The following is an 18,578-nucleotide window of genomic DNA, read 5'->3' on the forward strand; positions in this document are numbered from 1 at the left end:
GAGCCCCGCACCAGGCGCAACAACAGGCGCCAGAGCTGGGGACGTGCTGGAGCCAGATTGGGCCTCTGATGGAGGCTTTGACGTCTCTCTACTCAGTGTAAGCTGGAAAAACTTCTAAAAACCTGGATATTGCAAGGATCTGTGGTGATAGGATACAGGGAATGGCTTTAAGCTGAAGGAAAGTAGATTTAAATGGGATATTGGGAAGGAATTCCTCCCTGAGAGGATGTGAGGCTGCCCCTGGATCCCTGGCAGTGCCCAAGGCCAGGCTGGACATTGGGGCTGGGAGCAGCCTGGGACAGTGGGAGGTGTCCCTGCCCATGGCAGAAGTGGGAATGGATGGGCTTTAAGGTCCCTTCCGACCCAATCTTCTGGGATTCTGTGACATCAACCAGTTACTGTGAGGATGAGGCTGAGCACAGGCTCCCATTTTCCTGATGTTTTAACAAATACAATTTAGGACTCTGGCAGGAATCAAAGTGAAGCAAAACAAGTTGAGCTGAGAGAGCATGAAAAAAGTTCAGGCATGTGCCCAGCCCCAGGCACTCACTGCCAATAATAATCAATAATTATCAATAAACCTTGGCCAGCTTAGAGCCTGTGGCACAAACTGCTGACAGCAGCAGGGTGAGCCATGGCAGTGACCAGGCTGCTCCAGAGGGGTCCCAAACACCCCCTGCCTGGAGGGATCTCTGCTCCCAAGCCTCTGTCCTTCCAGATTTGCAGCCCTGTGACACCCTAAGGAAGGTTTCTCCATCAGCACACTCCTGCCTGATGATCAGATACTCCTCCCAAGAGCCTGGATTTTGCTGGGATCATCCCACACCTGCTGGTTCTTTCCCTGAAGCAGTTCTGCTCAGCAGCTCTGGCCTCAGAGCATTCACAGAGCAGCTCCTGCTCCATCCCCACCCTGCCAGGCCAGCCAAGGCTCTCTGAGCTCACCTTCACAGACACATCCTTCATTCCCCTGTCCTTGTCCCTGTTCCAGCTCAAGCACATTCCATGGAATGCTGGCCATCAGTCTGCTCCAACCCGAGCGAGGCTGCACCACTGTCTGGTACAGGGCATTAATCTCTCCTGGAAATTCATTTTCTAATCCATCCTTGGATCACACCTTGCTTTTTTCTGGCCATGTCACACCGTCAGCTCCCCATCAGCCTTTGATCCCCCTGCTGGAGCCCAGGATTTGTGCTGGGCACAGAACAGAGCAGGCACTGCTCTCCCTGGGAGCCACACGCTGCTCCCCGCTGCCCTGCGCTGCCAGGGACCTCAGACCTGCTGTCTGCTGATCTGGAACCCTGGGAATGCTCCACATCCTCCTCCACAGGAAAATTCAAGGCTTCAGCCACCTCTCTGAACAGTCCACGTGCACCATCAGGTTAAATCAGACCCGAACCTCAGCACTGGAACAAGGAAGTATTTCAGAAGCAGAACAAGGTCCCAGCTTCCTCCAGCCAACAGAACCTGCAATAAAGCAGGGATTTGCCTGTGCTTTGCTGAGCCAGCTCCTGAGGATGCAAGGCCAGGTGCTCACCAGCAGGTCAGGGCAGATTCCTCTCTCCTCCACTTGCTGGAAGAGAAAGGATTTTGGCTTTTCCATCCTGTGAAATAGCAGAGACCCCAGGCAGAGCCCACCCTGCTGAGGGCACCCACCTTCCCCCTGCACCTACGAATGCTTCACTAGAGAAGGAGGAGCCAGACAAGACTTTTTTAACCCTTTTCCCCTTCTTTCTCTGCAGAGTGATGCACATGGCTTGTGTCAAAAGCCTGAAGAGGGAACAGGGAACCAGCCCTGAACACGTCTCTGCAGAAGGTGTGGTGGCTTCCCACATAATCCCACCTCCAAACACCTCCTGCTCCTCCAGGACTCCTTCCCACTCAGCAGATTCTCCTCTCTCACACCTCAGCACCAGCCACTGCCACAGCTCAGCACATCTGTGTAATGAGAACCAACCCACACGCCTCTGGATTCTAAGTAAAAGAAAGGGACCTTCAAGTTCACCAGAGCAAGCTATGTGGGCAAGCTCAGCTTCTCCAGGAGTATCCACATTAAGAAAACTTAATGTCACCAAACCATTAAAGAAATCAAGCTGAAAAACATCCCCACTGCCAAGTTTCTCCAGCCCTTCACATCATTTTCTAGCAATCCACCCGCAGGAGTTTTTCTCATCTTGAATAAATAGTCATTTTTGCACCTAAGGAAAGACAAAAACATTTTCTATCCTTTCAAACCTTCTCTGGCATCTCCATCACGCTCAAATCCCTCCTCAAAATACCCTCCAAACTCTGGGGAGAAACATTTGTGGCTTGTGCTAAAAGCTGCACAAACTTTCCTTCACAGGCTGCTGTTTCTGCAGTGACTCGCTTCCCTCTTACATAATTCAAGGACCCAAAAAAGACATAAACAGTGAGGAACTGAAATGCTAAACCAAGGCTGGTCTCCAAAGCCCAACTGAATGGGAAACTTGAAACAGGAGAGACTCAGCTTCTGGAAAAACAACTTTTTGACAGCGCAGAGCATCTCCCACACCGCAGTGCCCGCTGCTCTGCCTCGGGTCAGAGGGGCTCAGAGCTTTCATGTCTCACAGTCCAAGTGCAGAGAGCCCTCCTCAGACCAAGGGCACTAATTATATTAATGAAGGCTTAAGGTCAGTACATCCCCATCAAGCCCAAGTTGCTGTTTCCTGAATTAATCGTTCTCAGTCCCGTTTCCAGCAGATGGGAATCCAGAAAGCACCAGCAGAGCTGGGAAATCAATGTCAATATGCTAAATCCAGTTGATTTAATTTTGGGGTTTTGGGAGAGTGAAGGAGATCAGGATTGGGTCTTCTTGTGCCAGGGTAGGACTGGGTTACCTACTCCTGCAGGACTCCTGCTAAAGGGAAGAATAACAAGGGAGATCAAGAATTAAGGGCAATGAAGAAAGTAGACAGGTCATCCAAATTTGCAACAAGATATGACTATACTTGGATAATTCCCAGGCATTTCAGGAGTATCCAAGCCAAAAGAAACCAGGAATAAATAATCATGCACACAGCCCCAGGGGCCACAGCCATGCACTACCAACCCTGTGCATGCAGAGGTGCAGCTACAGCCCACACACAGACACAATAATGCCATTTCTGATTCCAGCTGCTTCAGGCCATAATTCCTCATACAAAGGGAGGTTTATGGACTTTCTATGTCTTTGATACAGAGAGTTACCAAAAAACTCCTACAAACTGCTCAGTGGGTGTGGAGGTGTGGTTCTGCCTCTCCAGGCCAGCCCTGGATTAACCCAGGGCCAACAAAGCCCTGATCTGGACACTCCTCTGCCACCCCCGGAGCCGGTGCTATGTGTCAGCCACAGAGCTGTTAGCCCAGATGGAACTGCTGTGACTGAGGCCAGGACCTGCCCAAAGGAAGGGCTGGGGATGGGCAGGCAGAGGTTAAAGCAGAGGAACACGATGTGAGGAGCTGGAGGGGCCATCACCAGCAGCTCACCAGGCATTGGGATTGACCTGACACAGCACAGCTGCTCTGGGTCCTCAGCACAGATCTGAGGATCTGCCTCCAAAGAGCAATCTCTTCCCTCCTGTAAGCCCCTGAACAGCTGAGGAGGGCTTCTGCTGCCAGGCTCCTGCAGCTCTGGAACACACGGAAATGTGGGAAGCTCTAGGCCTGCCAATCTCCACGAGTGATTCTTGCTCCAGTGTGTAACCTGGAAACACTGAATGCCACCAAAACTAAGCAGCCTGAGGAGACAAGGGACATGCCCGGGGAGGGAGCACCGAAAAGCAGCACAGCAAAACCAGCCACATGCCCCAAACCCTTCCCTGCAGCTCCTCAGCTCTGCCTCAACCATTACTGCTGCTTCGGTGCCTCTCAGAGCTGAGTGCATCTGTCAACCTCCACTGCAAACCTCCTGGAGAAGAGATGAAACCCCCCCGATCGTTCCCTCCAGGAGTTAATCCCCTTTATTTGGCCAGATTGGATGCTCTGCCAGTCATTCCCCACCTCCAAGCCCCCCGTGCTGGGCAGGCACAGCTGTGAGCCCCCTGAGCCGGGGCTGCAGCGCTGCAGCTGCCGCCAGCTCAGGCTCCCTCCTTATCTCCCCTCTCTGCTCACTGCTCTTCCCACATCTTCTCTCCAGCAGCTTTCATCTGAGCATCGCCTTGCACTGGGAGCTGCAGTGCTCTCGTTGCCAGAGCTTTCCTGGGCAAGGCAGATTTATCCTGATGCATGCGAACGATGCCAGCGTGCAGGAACTTGCTTCGGACAGAGCCGGGAGTTTGCAGTGCGAGGCTGCTCGGGAAATGTCACTGTGCAGGATCCGCAGTGGCTGCCTCCACCACCTCCTCATTCCCAAGGCCATCAAGGTGTGTGCAACGCTTCCTCCACCTGGGTGAAAACACTCACAGAGTCATCCATCCATCCATCATCCATCATCCATCATCCATCATCCATCCATCACCCATCCATCCATCCATCATCCATCATCCATCCATCCCTCCATCATCCATCCATCCATCATCCATCCATCCATTCCTCCATCCCTCCATCCATCATCCATCCATCCATCATCCATCATCCATCCATCCATCCATCCATCCCTCCATCCATCCATCCATCCATCATCCATCCATCCATCATCCATCCATCCATCCATCCATCCCTCCATCCATCCATCCATCCATCATCCATCCATCCATCATCCATCATCCATCATCCATCCATCACCCATCCATCCATCATCCATCATCCATCATCCATCCATCCCTCCATCCATCCATCATCCATCCATCCATCCATCATCCATCCATCATCCACCCATCCATCATCCATCCATCCATCCCTCCATCCACCCATCCATCATCCATCATCCATCCATCATCCATCCATCCATCATCCATCATCCATCCATCCATCCCTCCATCCATCCATCCCTCCATCCACCCATCCATCATCCATCATCCATCATCCATCCATCATCCATCCATCCATCATCCATCATCCATCCATCCATCCCTCCATCCATCCATCATCCATCCACCCATCCATCAATCCCTCCATCCATCCATCCATCCATCCATCCTTCCATCCATCATCCATCCATCCATCATCCATCCATCCATGCATCCCTCCATCCATCCATCCATCCTTCCATCCATCATCCATCCATCCATCATCCCTCCATCCATCATCCACCCATCCATCCATCATCCATCATCCATCCATCCATCCCTCCATCCATCCATCCATCCATCATCCATCCATCATCCATCATCCATCCCTCCATCCATCATCCATCCCTCCATCCATCCATCCATCCATCATCCATCATCCATCCATCCATCCATCCATCCATCCATCCATCCATCCCTCCATCCATCCATCATCCATCCATCCATCCATCCCTCCATCCATCCATCCATCCCTCAGATCTTCCAGGCTCACACAGAACGTCCCAGCCACCGTGGCTGTCTCTGGCCTCCCTCAGGGTTGCAAAGCATTACTTATCTACACTTTCAACCCCCAAATCCCCCGAATTTCTCATAAAAGGTGCTGCAGGTACACAGCTCAGCAGGTCACAGATACCTGAGCTGCTACCAACTTCACATTTTCAGCTTCTGAGCTCTTTACAGCATCTCATCCCAAATTCCTTGTTTCAACCAGCACAGAAACTCCTTTTCTCCAGCACCTTGGATTTTTAACAGAATTAGGTTCAACACAACTTTCCCCCATACCCTCCTAAACTTGCTTTTTTCCCACTGCAAACCCAGTACACAAGCACAGAATGAGCCTAAGAATTCTAAAGAAAAATAGAGAAACTGAAGGAAACCTAAAGAAAAATGAAACTGAAAACTGGGTTCCCCCAGCTGGACAACAAGGAAGGCACCTGGTGTCCATGGGCAAAGCTGGCATGGCCCTGCAAGTCCCTCCCTGCAATTCTCTCCCTGCAATTCCCTCCCTGCAGTGCCCCAGGCACTACCAGGAGTTTTTAAATCACTGTTATCTCAACCATCCTCTTTTCATTTGTGCCTTGTGGAAGGGAGATTTCTCTCTGTTATTTTTACACTCGAGACCTCACAGATGCCAACCTTTGCAGATCAGCTGGCAGCTGGGATGGTGCCTGTGGGAAGGCACCGGAGCCGTGCCCGGAGCCGGGGGATGCTCAGCCTCCTGCGGCAGAGCTCTGGATGAAAAGGAGCTTTCCTTGCTGCATCTCCACTCCCCATCCTCAGTGCTGGAAAGAATTCCAGACTCAGAGGGACCCAAAGGATATTCTGCAGAGAAAACCGTGGGCAGCGGATACATCGGAGTAATTCTGGAACTGAAACCTGGAGGGACTTGCCTTTGTTTTGGCTTTTTGGAGTGGTTTTTTTAGTGTCCTGCATGAAATTCTCTTTCTTTCGGTGGTGCCTCTGGAAAATTACTAACAGAGATTTGCTCTGAGCTTTTCATCTCCTGTCTGCATGAATTTGCAAACTCTGATAGAAGATTTTGTGTGCGTGTGCCTCGGCTCTGAAGGACCACGAGTGGGATGAAGGTCCCACGACAGCAATTCCTCACTCAGCATCCATTCACTGTGTGAGAGTTCGGCACAGAATGCACTGAGGGCCCAAAGAAGGGTGCACACACCTCCAAAACCTCTGTGCCATCGAGATCTACCATCTCAGAGCAGTGCTGCTGGCACAGAAAGGACATCACCCCTCCCTGCCACAGCCACAGACATCGGCCACGAGCCTGGCGAGGAGAACAGAGCAGCCTCACAGGGTGATTAACAAATTAATAAACCCAGAGGAAAACATGCTCAAACCCAGAGCAAACCCAGCTCAAAACGAGCTGGGAGAAGGAAGGACAAGGAGATGTTGAGGTGGATGGTAAAGCAGTCAGAACTGTTGGGGTTGTGGTGGGCACCAGGCCAGGCTGAGAGGGCACATCCTCCACGAGGGAGGAACAGCAGCTTGGCCAGGGATCCCTGCAATCTCAGATTGACCTTTCCTATTTTCCATCACCACAGGATGTCACAGGGTTAGGGTTAGGGTTAACCTAACCCTGACATCCTCCACCATGGAGGAACAGCAGCCTGGCCGGGGATCCCTGCAATCTCAGATTGACCTTTCCCATTTGCCATCACCACAGGATGTCACAGTGCTCAGCATTCCACACTGTGGAAGAGAACTCACCTCAGAGCCACTCACCAAGTTCAGTCCCCTCTCCCCCAACCAACCTGGTTTTCCCTTGGCTGGTCGAGTTTTAATAAACATCATTTAATCCCTGCTTCCAAACCAAAGCACAGCTCCCTGGGACAAGCTGGGATTGTCACACCGACTCCAGAGCACGAGGATAATTCCCACAGCCTGTGCAGATGAGGTAAGCAATTGATAAGGAAGACACTGGGGTTTGCAGCAGCACCAGCATCCATCCCTTCCCAGCCTGGCAGATCCTCTCTCCCAGGAAAGCATTTCTGCCCTAACAGGCTTCAGCCCAAGCCACTCCTTTGATGCCATCTTCCAAAGCTTGACACCCAGGATCATGGATGTCAGGAGAGGATGGTATCTCAACTGAGAGATAAGGTGAGCAGTTCCTGCATTTCCTTTTCATTTCCCACTGCATTTCCTACCCAAGTCCTTCTGCAGGCAGCCCTGTGGCATTCCTGGGAAGAGCAGTACCAGCTTTGGGATAGCCACAGCCAGGCCTGAGTGAAATCACTCTCCCTTCTCACATATTCATATTGAATGTCTTTGTTCTGAACACACACCAGCCCTGAGTAGCCACTACCAGAGGGTGAAGGCTGCTCACTCTCTGCCTTTGCAAGGCACCAGCCTCAGGGGTGGAGGGTTTGGAGGAAGAAAGTGTTGGAGCAATGAATTCTCAGCTCAGACTCCTCATCAGGCAATACTGAAAAGAGGGAGGTGCTACGGGATCCCTAAAAAACTCCCATCTACATGGAACAGCAAAGAATTATTCATTCATTAGAGAAAGGTTAAAGGCCAAAAAGCTCCTGTGGCACAGTGTCCTGTAGCCTCTGAGAGCTCCCGTGAGCTTCCTGCAGGAGAAACCACATCCTTATGCCACCTCAGGGAATACTGTGTGTTCAGGAAATACAGGAGTATTTATTCTACTTTCTCTTCTGAAGTGCCACGGACAGGGACATACCAGGCATGCTGCTCAGCCTGTAAACACACAGGGTTTTGGGAGCAGAATTCCAGGCAAGACTGAAGGAAGCAGAGCATCCCACCTGCAGAGAGCACAGCACCAACATCCTCTGCCCAGTGCAGCAAACTGGGCAAAGTTCATGTAGAAATGAAGAGAAAACAAGATAAAAGACAAGCCTGGCATTCCAGAGGAGGGAACATCCCAGTGCCACAGAATTCTGATGTGCTGTGATCATCTCTCAGCTTAAACCAAGAGGTGCTTTAGATTTTCGGACACAGATAAAAGTCCAGCTACAGAAAAACATCCCTGCTGCTGGATTTTGGAACTTCTTACTAGGTCTGGTACAAACACTCTGCCAGCCCCCAGACATCAGGAAACATCAGCTGTAAACAACTGCCAGGTCTCCTCTTTATCCACAGCGGTTTGTATTCCCTGAAACTCCCCTATAACAGTGTATTTGTTACACTGGCCAAAAATAACCTTGAAAATATGCAAAGAGTTATGATTTCTGACCTTCAAAATATTGTAGCTGTGACATTTCACTTTGTTATTCCAGCCATGGACAAATGGTTCTGCTAAAATATCTGTCACCAAGTAGTCCCCTATGCCCAGACCACAATCATCTTTTTTAGCAACTAAAAAGGTTTGCTAAACCATTATGAACTTAACTCCAGCAGGAAAGAAATGGAAGAGCTGGAGCACCAAGGCAGCAGCTATTCTTGTTAAATTGGTCTCAATTTTTCAAGGATCCTGTTGAACATTATAGAGGTCACAGCCTGTGCTGCTGTGAAAACCTAAGAAGTCTCTAAAACCCATGGAGTTTAATAAGGAATGCTATATTCCCAAATTGCCTCAAATGTTTTACAGGGTATTATGACTTTCACTTTTATAGGTCCAAAACACTAACCAAATAAAAAGTCTATTTCTTCCAGATTTTCAAGGTTCAATTTTTAAAAGGCCAGAGGCACAAACTGTTCCTGTGAGCCAGGGAAGTCTCAGCCATCAGCTTCTATCACAAATCCAGCCATCCTTCCCAGCTCCCAGGCTTTGCACAAGAGTTGATTCCCATATTAACCTGGTGCCATATACTTTTTTCAGCTTTCCTAATCACAGAATCATGGAATGGTTTGGGATGGAAGGGACCTTAAAGCTCATCTTGCTCAGGCCATGGGCAGGGACACTTCCACTGGCACAGGTTGCTCCAACCTGGCCTTGGACACTCCCAGGGATGGGGCAGCCACAGCTTCTCTGGGCAACAGTGCTCTAAATTCTAATGTCCTAAGCTCTTTGTGCATTTTGGAGATAAAACTTGTCCTGAAAATCTGAAATCACCTTCCATGGGCTGCAGAGCATCCAGACGATGAACTTCGGCACCCCATGGGATCACGGTGCCCTCTTCCCTGGGCTGCACAGTTTCCCTGAATCTCCCCACACAGATCCCAATTTCCCATAAGCGTGGTCTGAACGGACTAGAGTGATTTATCTTCTTCTCCCTGCCCCTGCCCTCACAGCCACGCTGTTCTTCCCCAGCAGCCTGAAGGCCTGCCCGAGGCTGTGCCACACCAATTTGCTGATGGATCCCACAGGCAGTCCCTGGGCTCAAGGCAGCTCCACCCCTTGACAAATACCTTCCAACAGGGACGGGAATGATGGCAGTGATGGTGCTGGTGGCACCTGTCCAGCTGGACTGCAGCTGTGACATTCCTCGGGGTCGAACAGTGGCTTTCCAGGCACTACCAGTGGATTTACACTTCTCATCTACTCAATGTTTGGGCTGTAAAATTTCATCTTTCTTTCAGTGCTGCCCTTCCCTCCCAGATTAATTTCGTTAACAGCTCTTTTTATGGGCACTATAAAGCACCATTCCGCATTTGGGCCCTGTTTCAGAGGACAAATTCCTACCGGGACCTTTCTGGGATCCGAGGGTGACTCTTCAAGCACACTGCTGGTTTTCCTCACTGGATTCACATCCTCTCTGTCCCCTTCAAGGAAGGTCTGACCAATGACACACACAGTCAGCTACTGAAATATTGCAGCTGCTTTCTCTAGGGTGCAGATATTGAACGTGACCACCCCCAAAATGCAAGCAAGGATGCTCAGGACCTGTGGCCTTCAGGTCCTTTGGGTCAACTCAAATCAGCTGCTGAAAAACCTAAAAAAATGCTGCTTCTTTGGGATTTCTACTTTACTTTCCCCCCTCGTGTTTCCCAAATAAAGCTCAATGTCTCATTTCCCACTGACTGACAGCGCTGTGGTTCAGCAAATTAACAAACCCATGCACGGCTCTGCGCCTTGATTACTCCCTCTCCTTTATTATGGAAGAAAATGTCAAATGCTTTAATTTGACTTTTTCAGGAGCCTTTGAGCGGTTCAGGAGCAGTTTCTCACCTCGGAAGGAACCAGCTCGCAGGGGCTGCTCCACACACAGCCCCAGATCCGACTGCTGATCCCATCAGAGCTGCAATCCAAATCCTGCCAGGCTGACTCCCAATCTCCAGCAGCGAGGCCAAATCTCTGCTGCCTGGGACTGAAATTCTGATCAGATACAGAGACTTTCAGCTGGATTTTCATCTTGATGCTGAGCTGCAAACACCAGCCCTGGCTAAGCCGAGCTCTCCAGAGCCACCCATCCAGCTCAGGGGCCATCGGTCACTGCCATTGTGCCACCTCAGATTAACGTGTCACCACAGGCCAGCCCTAAGCACCTGCCTCCCCACTCATGTGAGAGTCCTACACATCTCTTCTCTCTCTGATCCAGCCCAGTCCACCCTGTCCCTGTGCTCAGCAGGGTGTTCCCAGCAGGCTGCACGCAGCCATGTGGCTCCAACTCAACATATTAATGAACTTTTGATGGAGCACTCAGCTCTTGCCAAGTCCCAGGGGATGTTTTCCAGGGAGCAAGTGAGCCCACGCTGGGGGCTGGGGGGGCAGCCCAGCCCTGGTGCTCAGCCCTGCCAAGAAAGCAGAGCTGGCAGCACAGTCCTGGAGTGTCAGTGCTCCATCCATCCCACACAGGGAGAAACATCCTCTATGATCCCTGGACAGGGATAAAATGCTGCTCTCCTCACTTCCCAAGCTCTGCTTCACTGGAGTGCTGCACGTCTGCTCCAGCCACAGCCATGCTCGCTGCTAAATGCTGAGCGTCTCGCTCCCTCCTCCTCTCCCTCGGAATTTTTCCTCCCCTGTTCCAGCCAATTGTGCAGGGGAAAATTCCAGCCTGAGCTTCATTAGTGTAAGATGTAAAAATAGAAGTGCATTATCTTTTGTAGTTCTCTCAGTTGATTCAGCAGCAGCATGAAGGTAAAATAATTAAATGTTTGTCTGGTGATAAAAACAAGCCCAACAGGAGAGACTGGGCTGGGCTTTTCTGGAAGCTGAGCGTGGAGATCTGGGGGCTCTTGTGCTCCACAGACTTTGCCCTCCCCTCTCTCCATAGCTACCAAGAGGATGATGATGCCTCCCTCCTTCCTTCCCTCCTCCTCAGCTCCAAAATAAACACAGGATGGAGGCTTCGGGAGAAGCTGGCAAATGCCTCTGCTGCAAAGACCTCCCGCAAGAACTTTTGCTGCCATCCCCCCAAATCCTGCCTGGCAATTCCCTCAGCACCTCCAGAAGCTCCCCCGGAGCCAGCAGAGCTGCAGGAGCGGGCGGGTGTCTGTGTGGACCAAGGTCAACACAGGAGATGTTCAAAAAACATCAGTGAGTTGACTTGATCCTTCATCAAAATACTTTTTGCTTTTTCTTCCTAACACTTCACTGCCCACGACGTGGCAGGCTGAGCCGATGTGACAAACTGTCGAAACACATTTTTTTTAACAGAAAAAAAATTAAACCTAGACTTTAAAGGTAAAAGTGGCCCCTTTGAGTCCCTCTATCATATGTGACGTTCCTGCTGGGAAAAAAAGGGCGCAGAAAGCAACTTGCTGGGAAAAGGCTCCAATGAACTGGTAAGAGCTCCAGTCTGCAGGGATCTCCTGGGCTTCACCTTGTCCTTTAGGCTCCCATTAGTTAATAAAAGCAACCACAGAGGTGCAAAAGTACCTGAGCATTTGTCAATCCCCAGACACAAACTCACCATAAGATGCTGTTCATCGATTCCACACTGAAGCAAATATTCCCTCAATCATTCTGCTGGCACCAGCAAAAATACCTGCTACCAAAGGGAAAGGACCACAAACACCATCACCTCTCCCTCCCCAAATTCCCACTCTGTGCTTTATTACTGCTCTTGTGTTGGTAATGACCTATTTACCACCAGGCTACGGAGGGTGGCAAATCCCAGCCACCTCCGAGTTCCCTGCTGGAGCCTGAGATTGCTATTGATGAGCTCCGTGGTTGGATGTAAAGGAAATGAGTTGAGTTTAAGGGCTGCTGGCACTCTCTCTGGAGAAATGCCAGGGAATTTTTAGACAGTCTTCAACCCAACAATAAAATGCCATGGATGTGAGTCAGAGTGGATGTGAGCATCTCCGTGGGAATCTGGGAGCAGCCAGCTCCGTCTGGACGTGCGATGTCCCTGCCCAAAGGAACCACCTGAGAGCCCAGGCGTCCAAATTCACTAATTTGGGGCTCTGGAGCTGCACACAGCTCAACACTCCCTGCCTGCACAGGGGATCACCTCTACACTGAGATCCCCCAGGATCCCCCAGGATCCCCAGCACCTGGACAGGTCATTTCTGATGTGTGGGGCTGCAAATCAATGTCTTGCTCACACTGTGGGTGTCTGCAACATGCAGCAGCCGATACAATTTTTATATTCTTAGCTTAGAAATACATCAGGGAGTAAAAACCAGACTTTTCTTGGGGTGGATGGGCAGTGAGTGTGTGTAGAAAGCACCTTACGAATGCCTGGCCATACTCATTAATACAGACTCCAAAGAGACTAAACCTTTATGTTTGTCTCCAAAAACTGGTTACATATTTACTTTTATTCCAAAATTATTCTCCTGGAAGTGGAGTGGTTTAAACTATTGGTATTTATGTCAATGCATGAAAGTGCAGGACAAAAAAAATTAAAACCTGATAGCTGCAGAAATCTTGTGACTTCCTAACACATTAGAAAGCTCTGAAGTCTTACCTAGCCAAGAATCTGGTTCATGATTTTAAAGGTCTTGGGCTCATGTCCAAACTCAGAGAATCTCCCCGGTTTACTCCACTTTTAGGTCCATCAGGATGAGCAAGATCCCTGGAGTTCCAGCTCAGAGATTTAAAATGGCTGGAGCTGCTGCAGGGAAAGAAAATGGGGGGAAAGTCCCTTCTGTATTTATGCACCAACATGAGGTGGGGAGAGTTTCTGAATAAGCAGCACAGGATGCAACAGAATGATGTAAGAATTAAGGCCTGGTTTATACTAGAAGAACCCAGTGCTCTTGGTAATGAATACAGGAGCCTTTTTGACAAGCAGCCCCTGAAGCTGCTGGACACAGATAAGGCTCCATGGCCTCGCCTCTGCAGCACCCCAGCTCACCCAGCACTGCCTGTGCTTTCTAAGGTCATCCATAAATCCAGAGCCGTTCTGGCTACACCATGCACACCAGGAAGGCTCGGGGTAAGCTACTGGACTGCCAAGATGAATCCTGAATCCTGCTCCTGCAGCCAACCCCACCTCTATCAGTCCTCTCGAGAGCAGCAATCAAAACATTGACTCGCAGGATCTCACTCGCTTCTCCTTCTTTAGGACCAGAGCCAAACCCAAGACTTATGTGCAGCTCCTGGCACCTCTAAGCAGAGCCTGCACCAAATCATCAGCAGATCACACCCTGACCTTTCAATCCAGCAGCCCCTCCAGGTTCCCAAAGCATTGGTGGCCACGGGACACTGCAGCCAGGGATGGCTCCACTGCCCAGCTTTCCAGCACAGTCAAACTGGCAAATCCTCCCATCTGTTAAAGGCTTGGATCCACTCCAGGTAATACCAATAAAACCCTGCCTTCCCCTGCTCCAGCCTTACCCACGGCCCATTTGCAGCGCCCTTCTACTCCTGAATCCACCTGGCCTGGGGAGGTTTGCTGCTCCTCTCGGCAATTATCATCAGAATAAACTCTATTTTGGGCACATCCTGCTGGTGCTGCCCCTCCGTTAAGCTGTGCTGCCCAGAGGTGCCTGCAGGAAAAGCTGTGCTCCTCAGAATTTGGGGGCTCTGGGCTCCAAAAACCAGACTTGAATCCTCTGTTCTGCTCACAAGCCAAAGGAAGACTGGCCCTTTGAGAACCTGTTCTGGTATTTTCTCCAATCCCATGAGAACTGCCCCACGTGAAGACACTTCAGTTATTTTCCAGAAATACAAATCCATGGCCTAGTGGAGTACATTTTCTGCATGTTCTAATTTGTTCTGACCTCCAGCCCCAGATTTCCCTTTATAACACACTCCTCTATTCTTAGTTTTACCTCCTGCATTGTATCCTTCCCCCTCTTCCAGCTGCACTCTCTCGATTTGGAAAAGCCTGAATCTCTCCTTTCCCCGCCTCTTTCCCTGACTGTGGACAGTTCCTTTGCATGCAATCCCATCAGATTCGTCCCAGCTCATCCTGACCTGCTGCAAACTCTCTTTTCCCATTTCTCCCTGCTGCTCTAAGCCAGTATTCTGACCATGAACACATTCAACACCCTGCAGTGCCAGTCTCAGAGTGACACGGCGAGGGGGACACGCTTGGAAGCCAGGAGGAAGGTCAGGGGAGATATTCCATACCTGGAGTGCCCTGCTTATGTTTTGGGCCATTCTGTTGGGAATGAGAGTGTCTGGCTGTCAGGAGGGTCAGCAGTTTCCATGGATTCCTGTCTCAAAGCCTCACCCATCTGTGAAGCTGATGTGTGCCTTTGAGGAGCCTGGCTGCCTCCTGGGTAATGCTGTCCTTGCCTCACTGCCTGAGTCCATCTCCAGGAGCAGAGCAGGGCTAAGGGACATTCCAAAGGCCATGGAAGCACAGCCTCCCTCCCTCCAGGAGCACAGGGATCCCCCTGCAGCCCCAGCTCTGCCCAGACACATCCCTGCTTCAGTCTCCACACGGCCCTTGCCAGAACTGGATTCAAAGCAAAGCACCCTCAGCAGCCCCGAATGCCGAGGATGGACCAGAGACGAGGTAAAACCTCCCTCACAAATGCCACCAAATACAAGAGAAATGTCATGCTGGCCTTTCAGGAGACTGCTGGGAATGACATGGATGACATCTGTTAGAGCCAGGACTTAATTCTGCCGAATTACCACAAGCCTGGAGCATTGATGGACTTTCACCAGTCTCTTAAGCTGGGAATCCGTACGGTAAAAGGAACTTCCAGGTGATGAGGCAGCTCTCATGCCTGTGCTGCACAACCTCATCTCAGGGATTTAATCAGGTGATCAGAGTGAAGAGCACAGCATGGCCCCAGCTCTACCACTCACACAGAATTCCTGCCCAGAGAAAACTCCCTGTGAGAGGACAAAGCCCGCCCGGACCCCTCAGCCACGCCTGGGAGATGTGGGGTGATCCTACTGAAACCCCAAGGTTTCTACCTTCCAACACCCATTCTCACCACCAAAACCACCTCCTGGTGTTCCTCAAAACACAACAAGAGGCAAATTCAGAGCAGAAAGCCCCAGGACACCCCTCAGTGCCCACCTGCCACACATCAGGGGGGACATCTTTCCATGGCCACTGCAAGGAAGGAGGGATGCAAATAAACTGTGGGAGGAAGCTGAAAATAACAATCCAGAAAGCTGCAAACATCTGGAAGGCCAATGCTTTGCTCTACAATTCTGCATTGATTTCTTGCCTCAAATAGATTTCTAGATGGATTGCAATTAAAATGAGTTACACAATGCTGGAAAAACATCACTCATTTCCGCTTCAGATTTTATTTTTGCATCTTTGCTTTCTAGATCCTTTTGCGTTTCAACAGCCACTCCTTGGATCTTAACTGTCTTTTTCTTTCCACTCTTCTTCTGGCCAAATTGCTCTGCATTCATTTTTACCTTTTATTCCAGCAAGGATGGTGCTGGTGGTGGCTCACACAGCCCTGGAACAACTCCCTGGTCAGTGGTAAAAATCCCCACTGTGAGCCCTGACTGCAGCTGCTGAGCAAACCCACAGAAACCTCTGAGCATTTATCAGAGGCAATTCTTCTGTGAGCTGCCCTGAGCCCTCAGGATCCCCTTGTCATATGCCTTCAGGACATCAATTTCCATCTACTTTCCTGATTCCTGCTCGGAAGCCACAGCGAGGGAGGAAAATGCTGAGGAAGGCTGGGCTACAGGAAAAGAGATTCACTTTGCTGAAAACCTTGTAAAGCCAGGCCAGCTCCCACTGAAAAGGGCAGTGCTGCCACAGCCCTGCTCCAGCCCTTTGCTGCCCATTGCTGCACCAGGATGGACAAGAAAATAAGATGATAAAACATGGCATTTCCAGCCAGCAGCAGCAGCAATGTCAGACACCAAGCCCAGCCCTCCTGAGCACCAAGGCTGAGCTTTACAGAGCAGCTGGGAGAGATGAACTAGAGACCAACAAAAGAGAGCAGGTTTAGATGGGATATTGGGAAGAAATCCTAAACTCTTCCCTGTGAGGGTGGTGAGGCCCCAGCACAGGGTGCCCAGAGCAGCTGTGGCTTCCCCTGGATCCCTGGAAATGCCCCCTGGATGGGGCTTGGAGCAACGTGGGATGGTGGAAGGTGTCCCTGCCCATGGCAGGAGTGGAATGGGATGAGCTTTAAGGTCCCTTCCAACCCAAACCATTCCATGATTCCATCATTCCATCATTACGAGCACAGCAGCCCCTTTGCACTTATCCAATACAATCTCAGTCTCGAGCTGCTGTGAATAATACACAAAACTCCTGGTATTCCCAAGCCTTTGATCTTCATTTGACTTTTGAGGGTTTTCAGGCACCATTTTCATTTAAAAATAGATGAAGTGCTCAAGTATTTATACAGCACAAAGGCTTTAAAGGCTTTAAAACTTCAGGAAAGATTTTTAAGATGCCGGAATGAAGAATGTCAAGTATTATTATCGTTTGAATTTCAACCTGAGTTGGAAAAACTCTGCAGAGGTAAAAGTGTCTGCAGGAGAAACAGAGAGGGAAAAAGAGCAGTAAAACCCACTGCAGTGATGGGGAGATGCTTCCAGCTGTGGGAGACCTCTTCAGAGGAGGAGGAGAAGTCTTCCCTGACCAGCTGAAAAAATCACTGCAGACGTGTCCTGCCTGTCCTGACAGAACAGGAGGGAACAATCCTCCTCTTGGGGAGAGGATGGCCAAACACAGCAGCTCGAAAAGGAAAGATTTGGGAATTAAGATGTGAGTTTGTGTCACTCAGAGACAGCAGGTCTCCAGGAGACAGCACTTCCAGGCCCTGCCAGCATCCACAGCAGGGCTGGGCCACCTTGGGTGGCTTTTGTGCCGTTCCTTTGTGCTCCACGAGCATCTCCTGGCTCTTTTTGTGGTGTCTGGGGTGGCAATTGTGGATACCCTGAATGGTTCTACCCCAGAGCTCACACCACAAGAGGCTGAACAGCTACTCCAAAGCTCCTGGTTTTACTGAGGTATTTCCACTTAATGCAGATTAATTTCTTGACAGCACAGAAATACCACGAAAGGCTTAGAGAAAAAAGCCTCATTTAGATCAATTAATAACAGAGAGCAAGTGTATTATTAGTGAAGGTTCTAACGAGGTGCAGAGCCCTTCTCAAGCTGCAAAAACATAAGGCTGAGCTCTGACGCTGCATATGCAAAATATCTGAGGGCAAATGAATCTTTGCTGGAGCCCTGCTGACATCACTGTTGGGATCTCGGGTGGAATTCAAGATGTTGCTTTAAATTAAAGCAGGGAGCTCCTGGGTGGGAGCTCTGCTCTGCCAGGGGCCCCCGCAAAGCCACAGAGGGTGAGAGGCATTTTTCATCCACCTGCTACAATCCCACCTCCCTCCAGTACAGCACTTTTCATCCTCACTTGCCAAAACCTCGAACAGGAAAGGGCAATTTCCTTCTGTGCATTTTACAGAAAGAGAAACAAAGATGTCGAAAGATGAAACAGCCCCTGCAGCATCACCCTGGTTGTAAGAGGTGGGGAATGGGAGCCAGAGCCCCCAGATCTGCCTTGGAGGGCCCCATCATTCCCCAACTGCTCCAACCAGACTTTTGAACACAACATGGAGAGCCCTGACGGGTGGTGGACAGAAAAGCACAACCCCTCTGCTGAACTCACGAGAATTTCTGGTTGTAACAGAGACTTTCGTGGTTTTAAACATATAGAAGATTTAAATTCTCTTGTCTCCAAACAGCAGAAACTCGAGAGCTAATGGGGGTGAAGACAGAGTGCTCTGGATAAACAGGTTATTCCGTCACCATCAATTATTGTGTCTCTCTCAATCTGCTCTGCAGCGAGCGTCTCAGACACTGTCCCAGACAGGGCACGGAGCTGCCTGCATTCCTGCTCTCAGCCAGCGTGGCAATTTACTGCCTCCTTGGGAAG

At 50.2% G+C, this 18,578-nt stretch overlaps 1 protein-coding gene across 14 annotated transcripts in view; it reads right to left on the minus strand.

Annotated features, from left to right (window-relative positions):
* Window positions 1-18,578, minus strand: part of ARHGEF9 (Cdc42 guanine nucleotide exchange factor 9) — a 201,460-nt gene that overhangs the window by 80,641 nt on the left and 102,241 nt on the right. The window contains exon 1 of one of the 14 annotated variants that reach the window (XM_048318854.1): window positions 4,253-4,380. The exons of the other annotated variants lie outside the window; for them this stretch is intronic. Within the exon in view, the coding sequence (XP_048174811.1) occupies window positions 4,253-4,354 (102 nt within the window). The 5' untranslated portion in view covers window positions 4,355-4,380. Of the gene's footprint in view, window positions 1-4,252; window positions 4,381-18,578 lie in introns of those variants that run through there. 14 annotated transcript variants of the gene reach the window in all.

This window comes from Corvus hawaiiensis, chromosome 14 (assembly GCF_020740725.1).
Source record: "Corvus hawaiiensis isolate bCorHaw1 chromosome 14, bCorHaw1.pri.cur, whole genome shotgun sequence".
Lineage (NCBI taxonomy): Eukaryota > Metazoa > Chordata > Aves > Passeriformes > Corvidae > Corvus > Corvus hawaiiensis.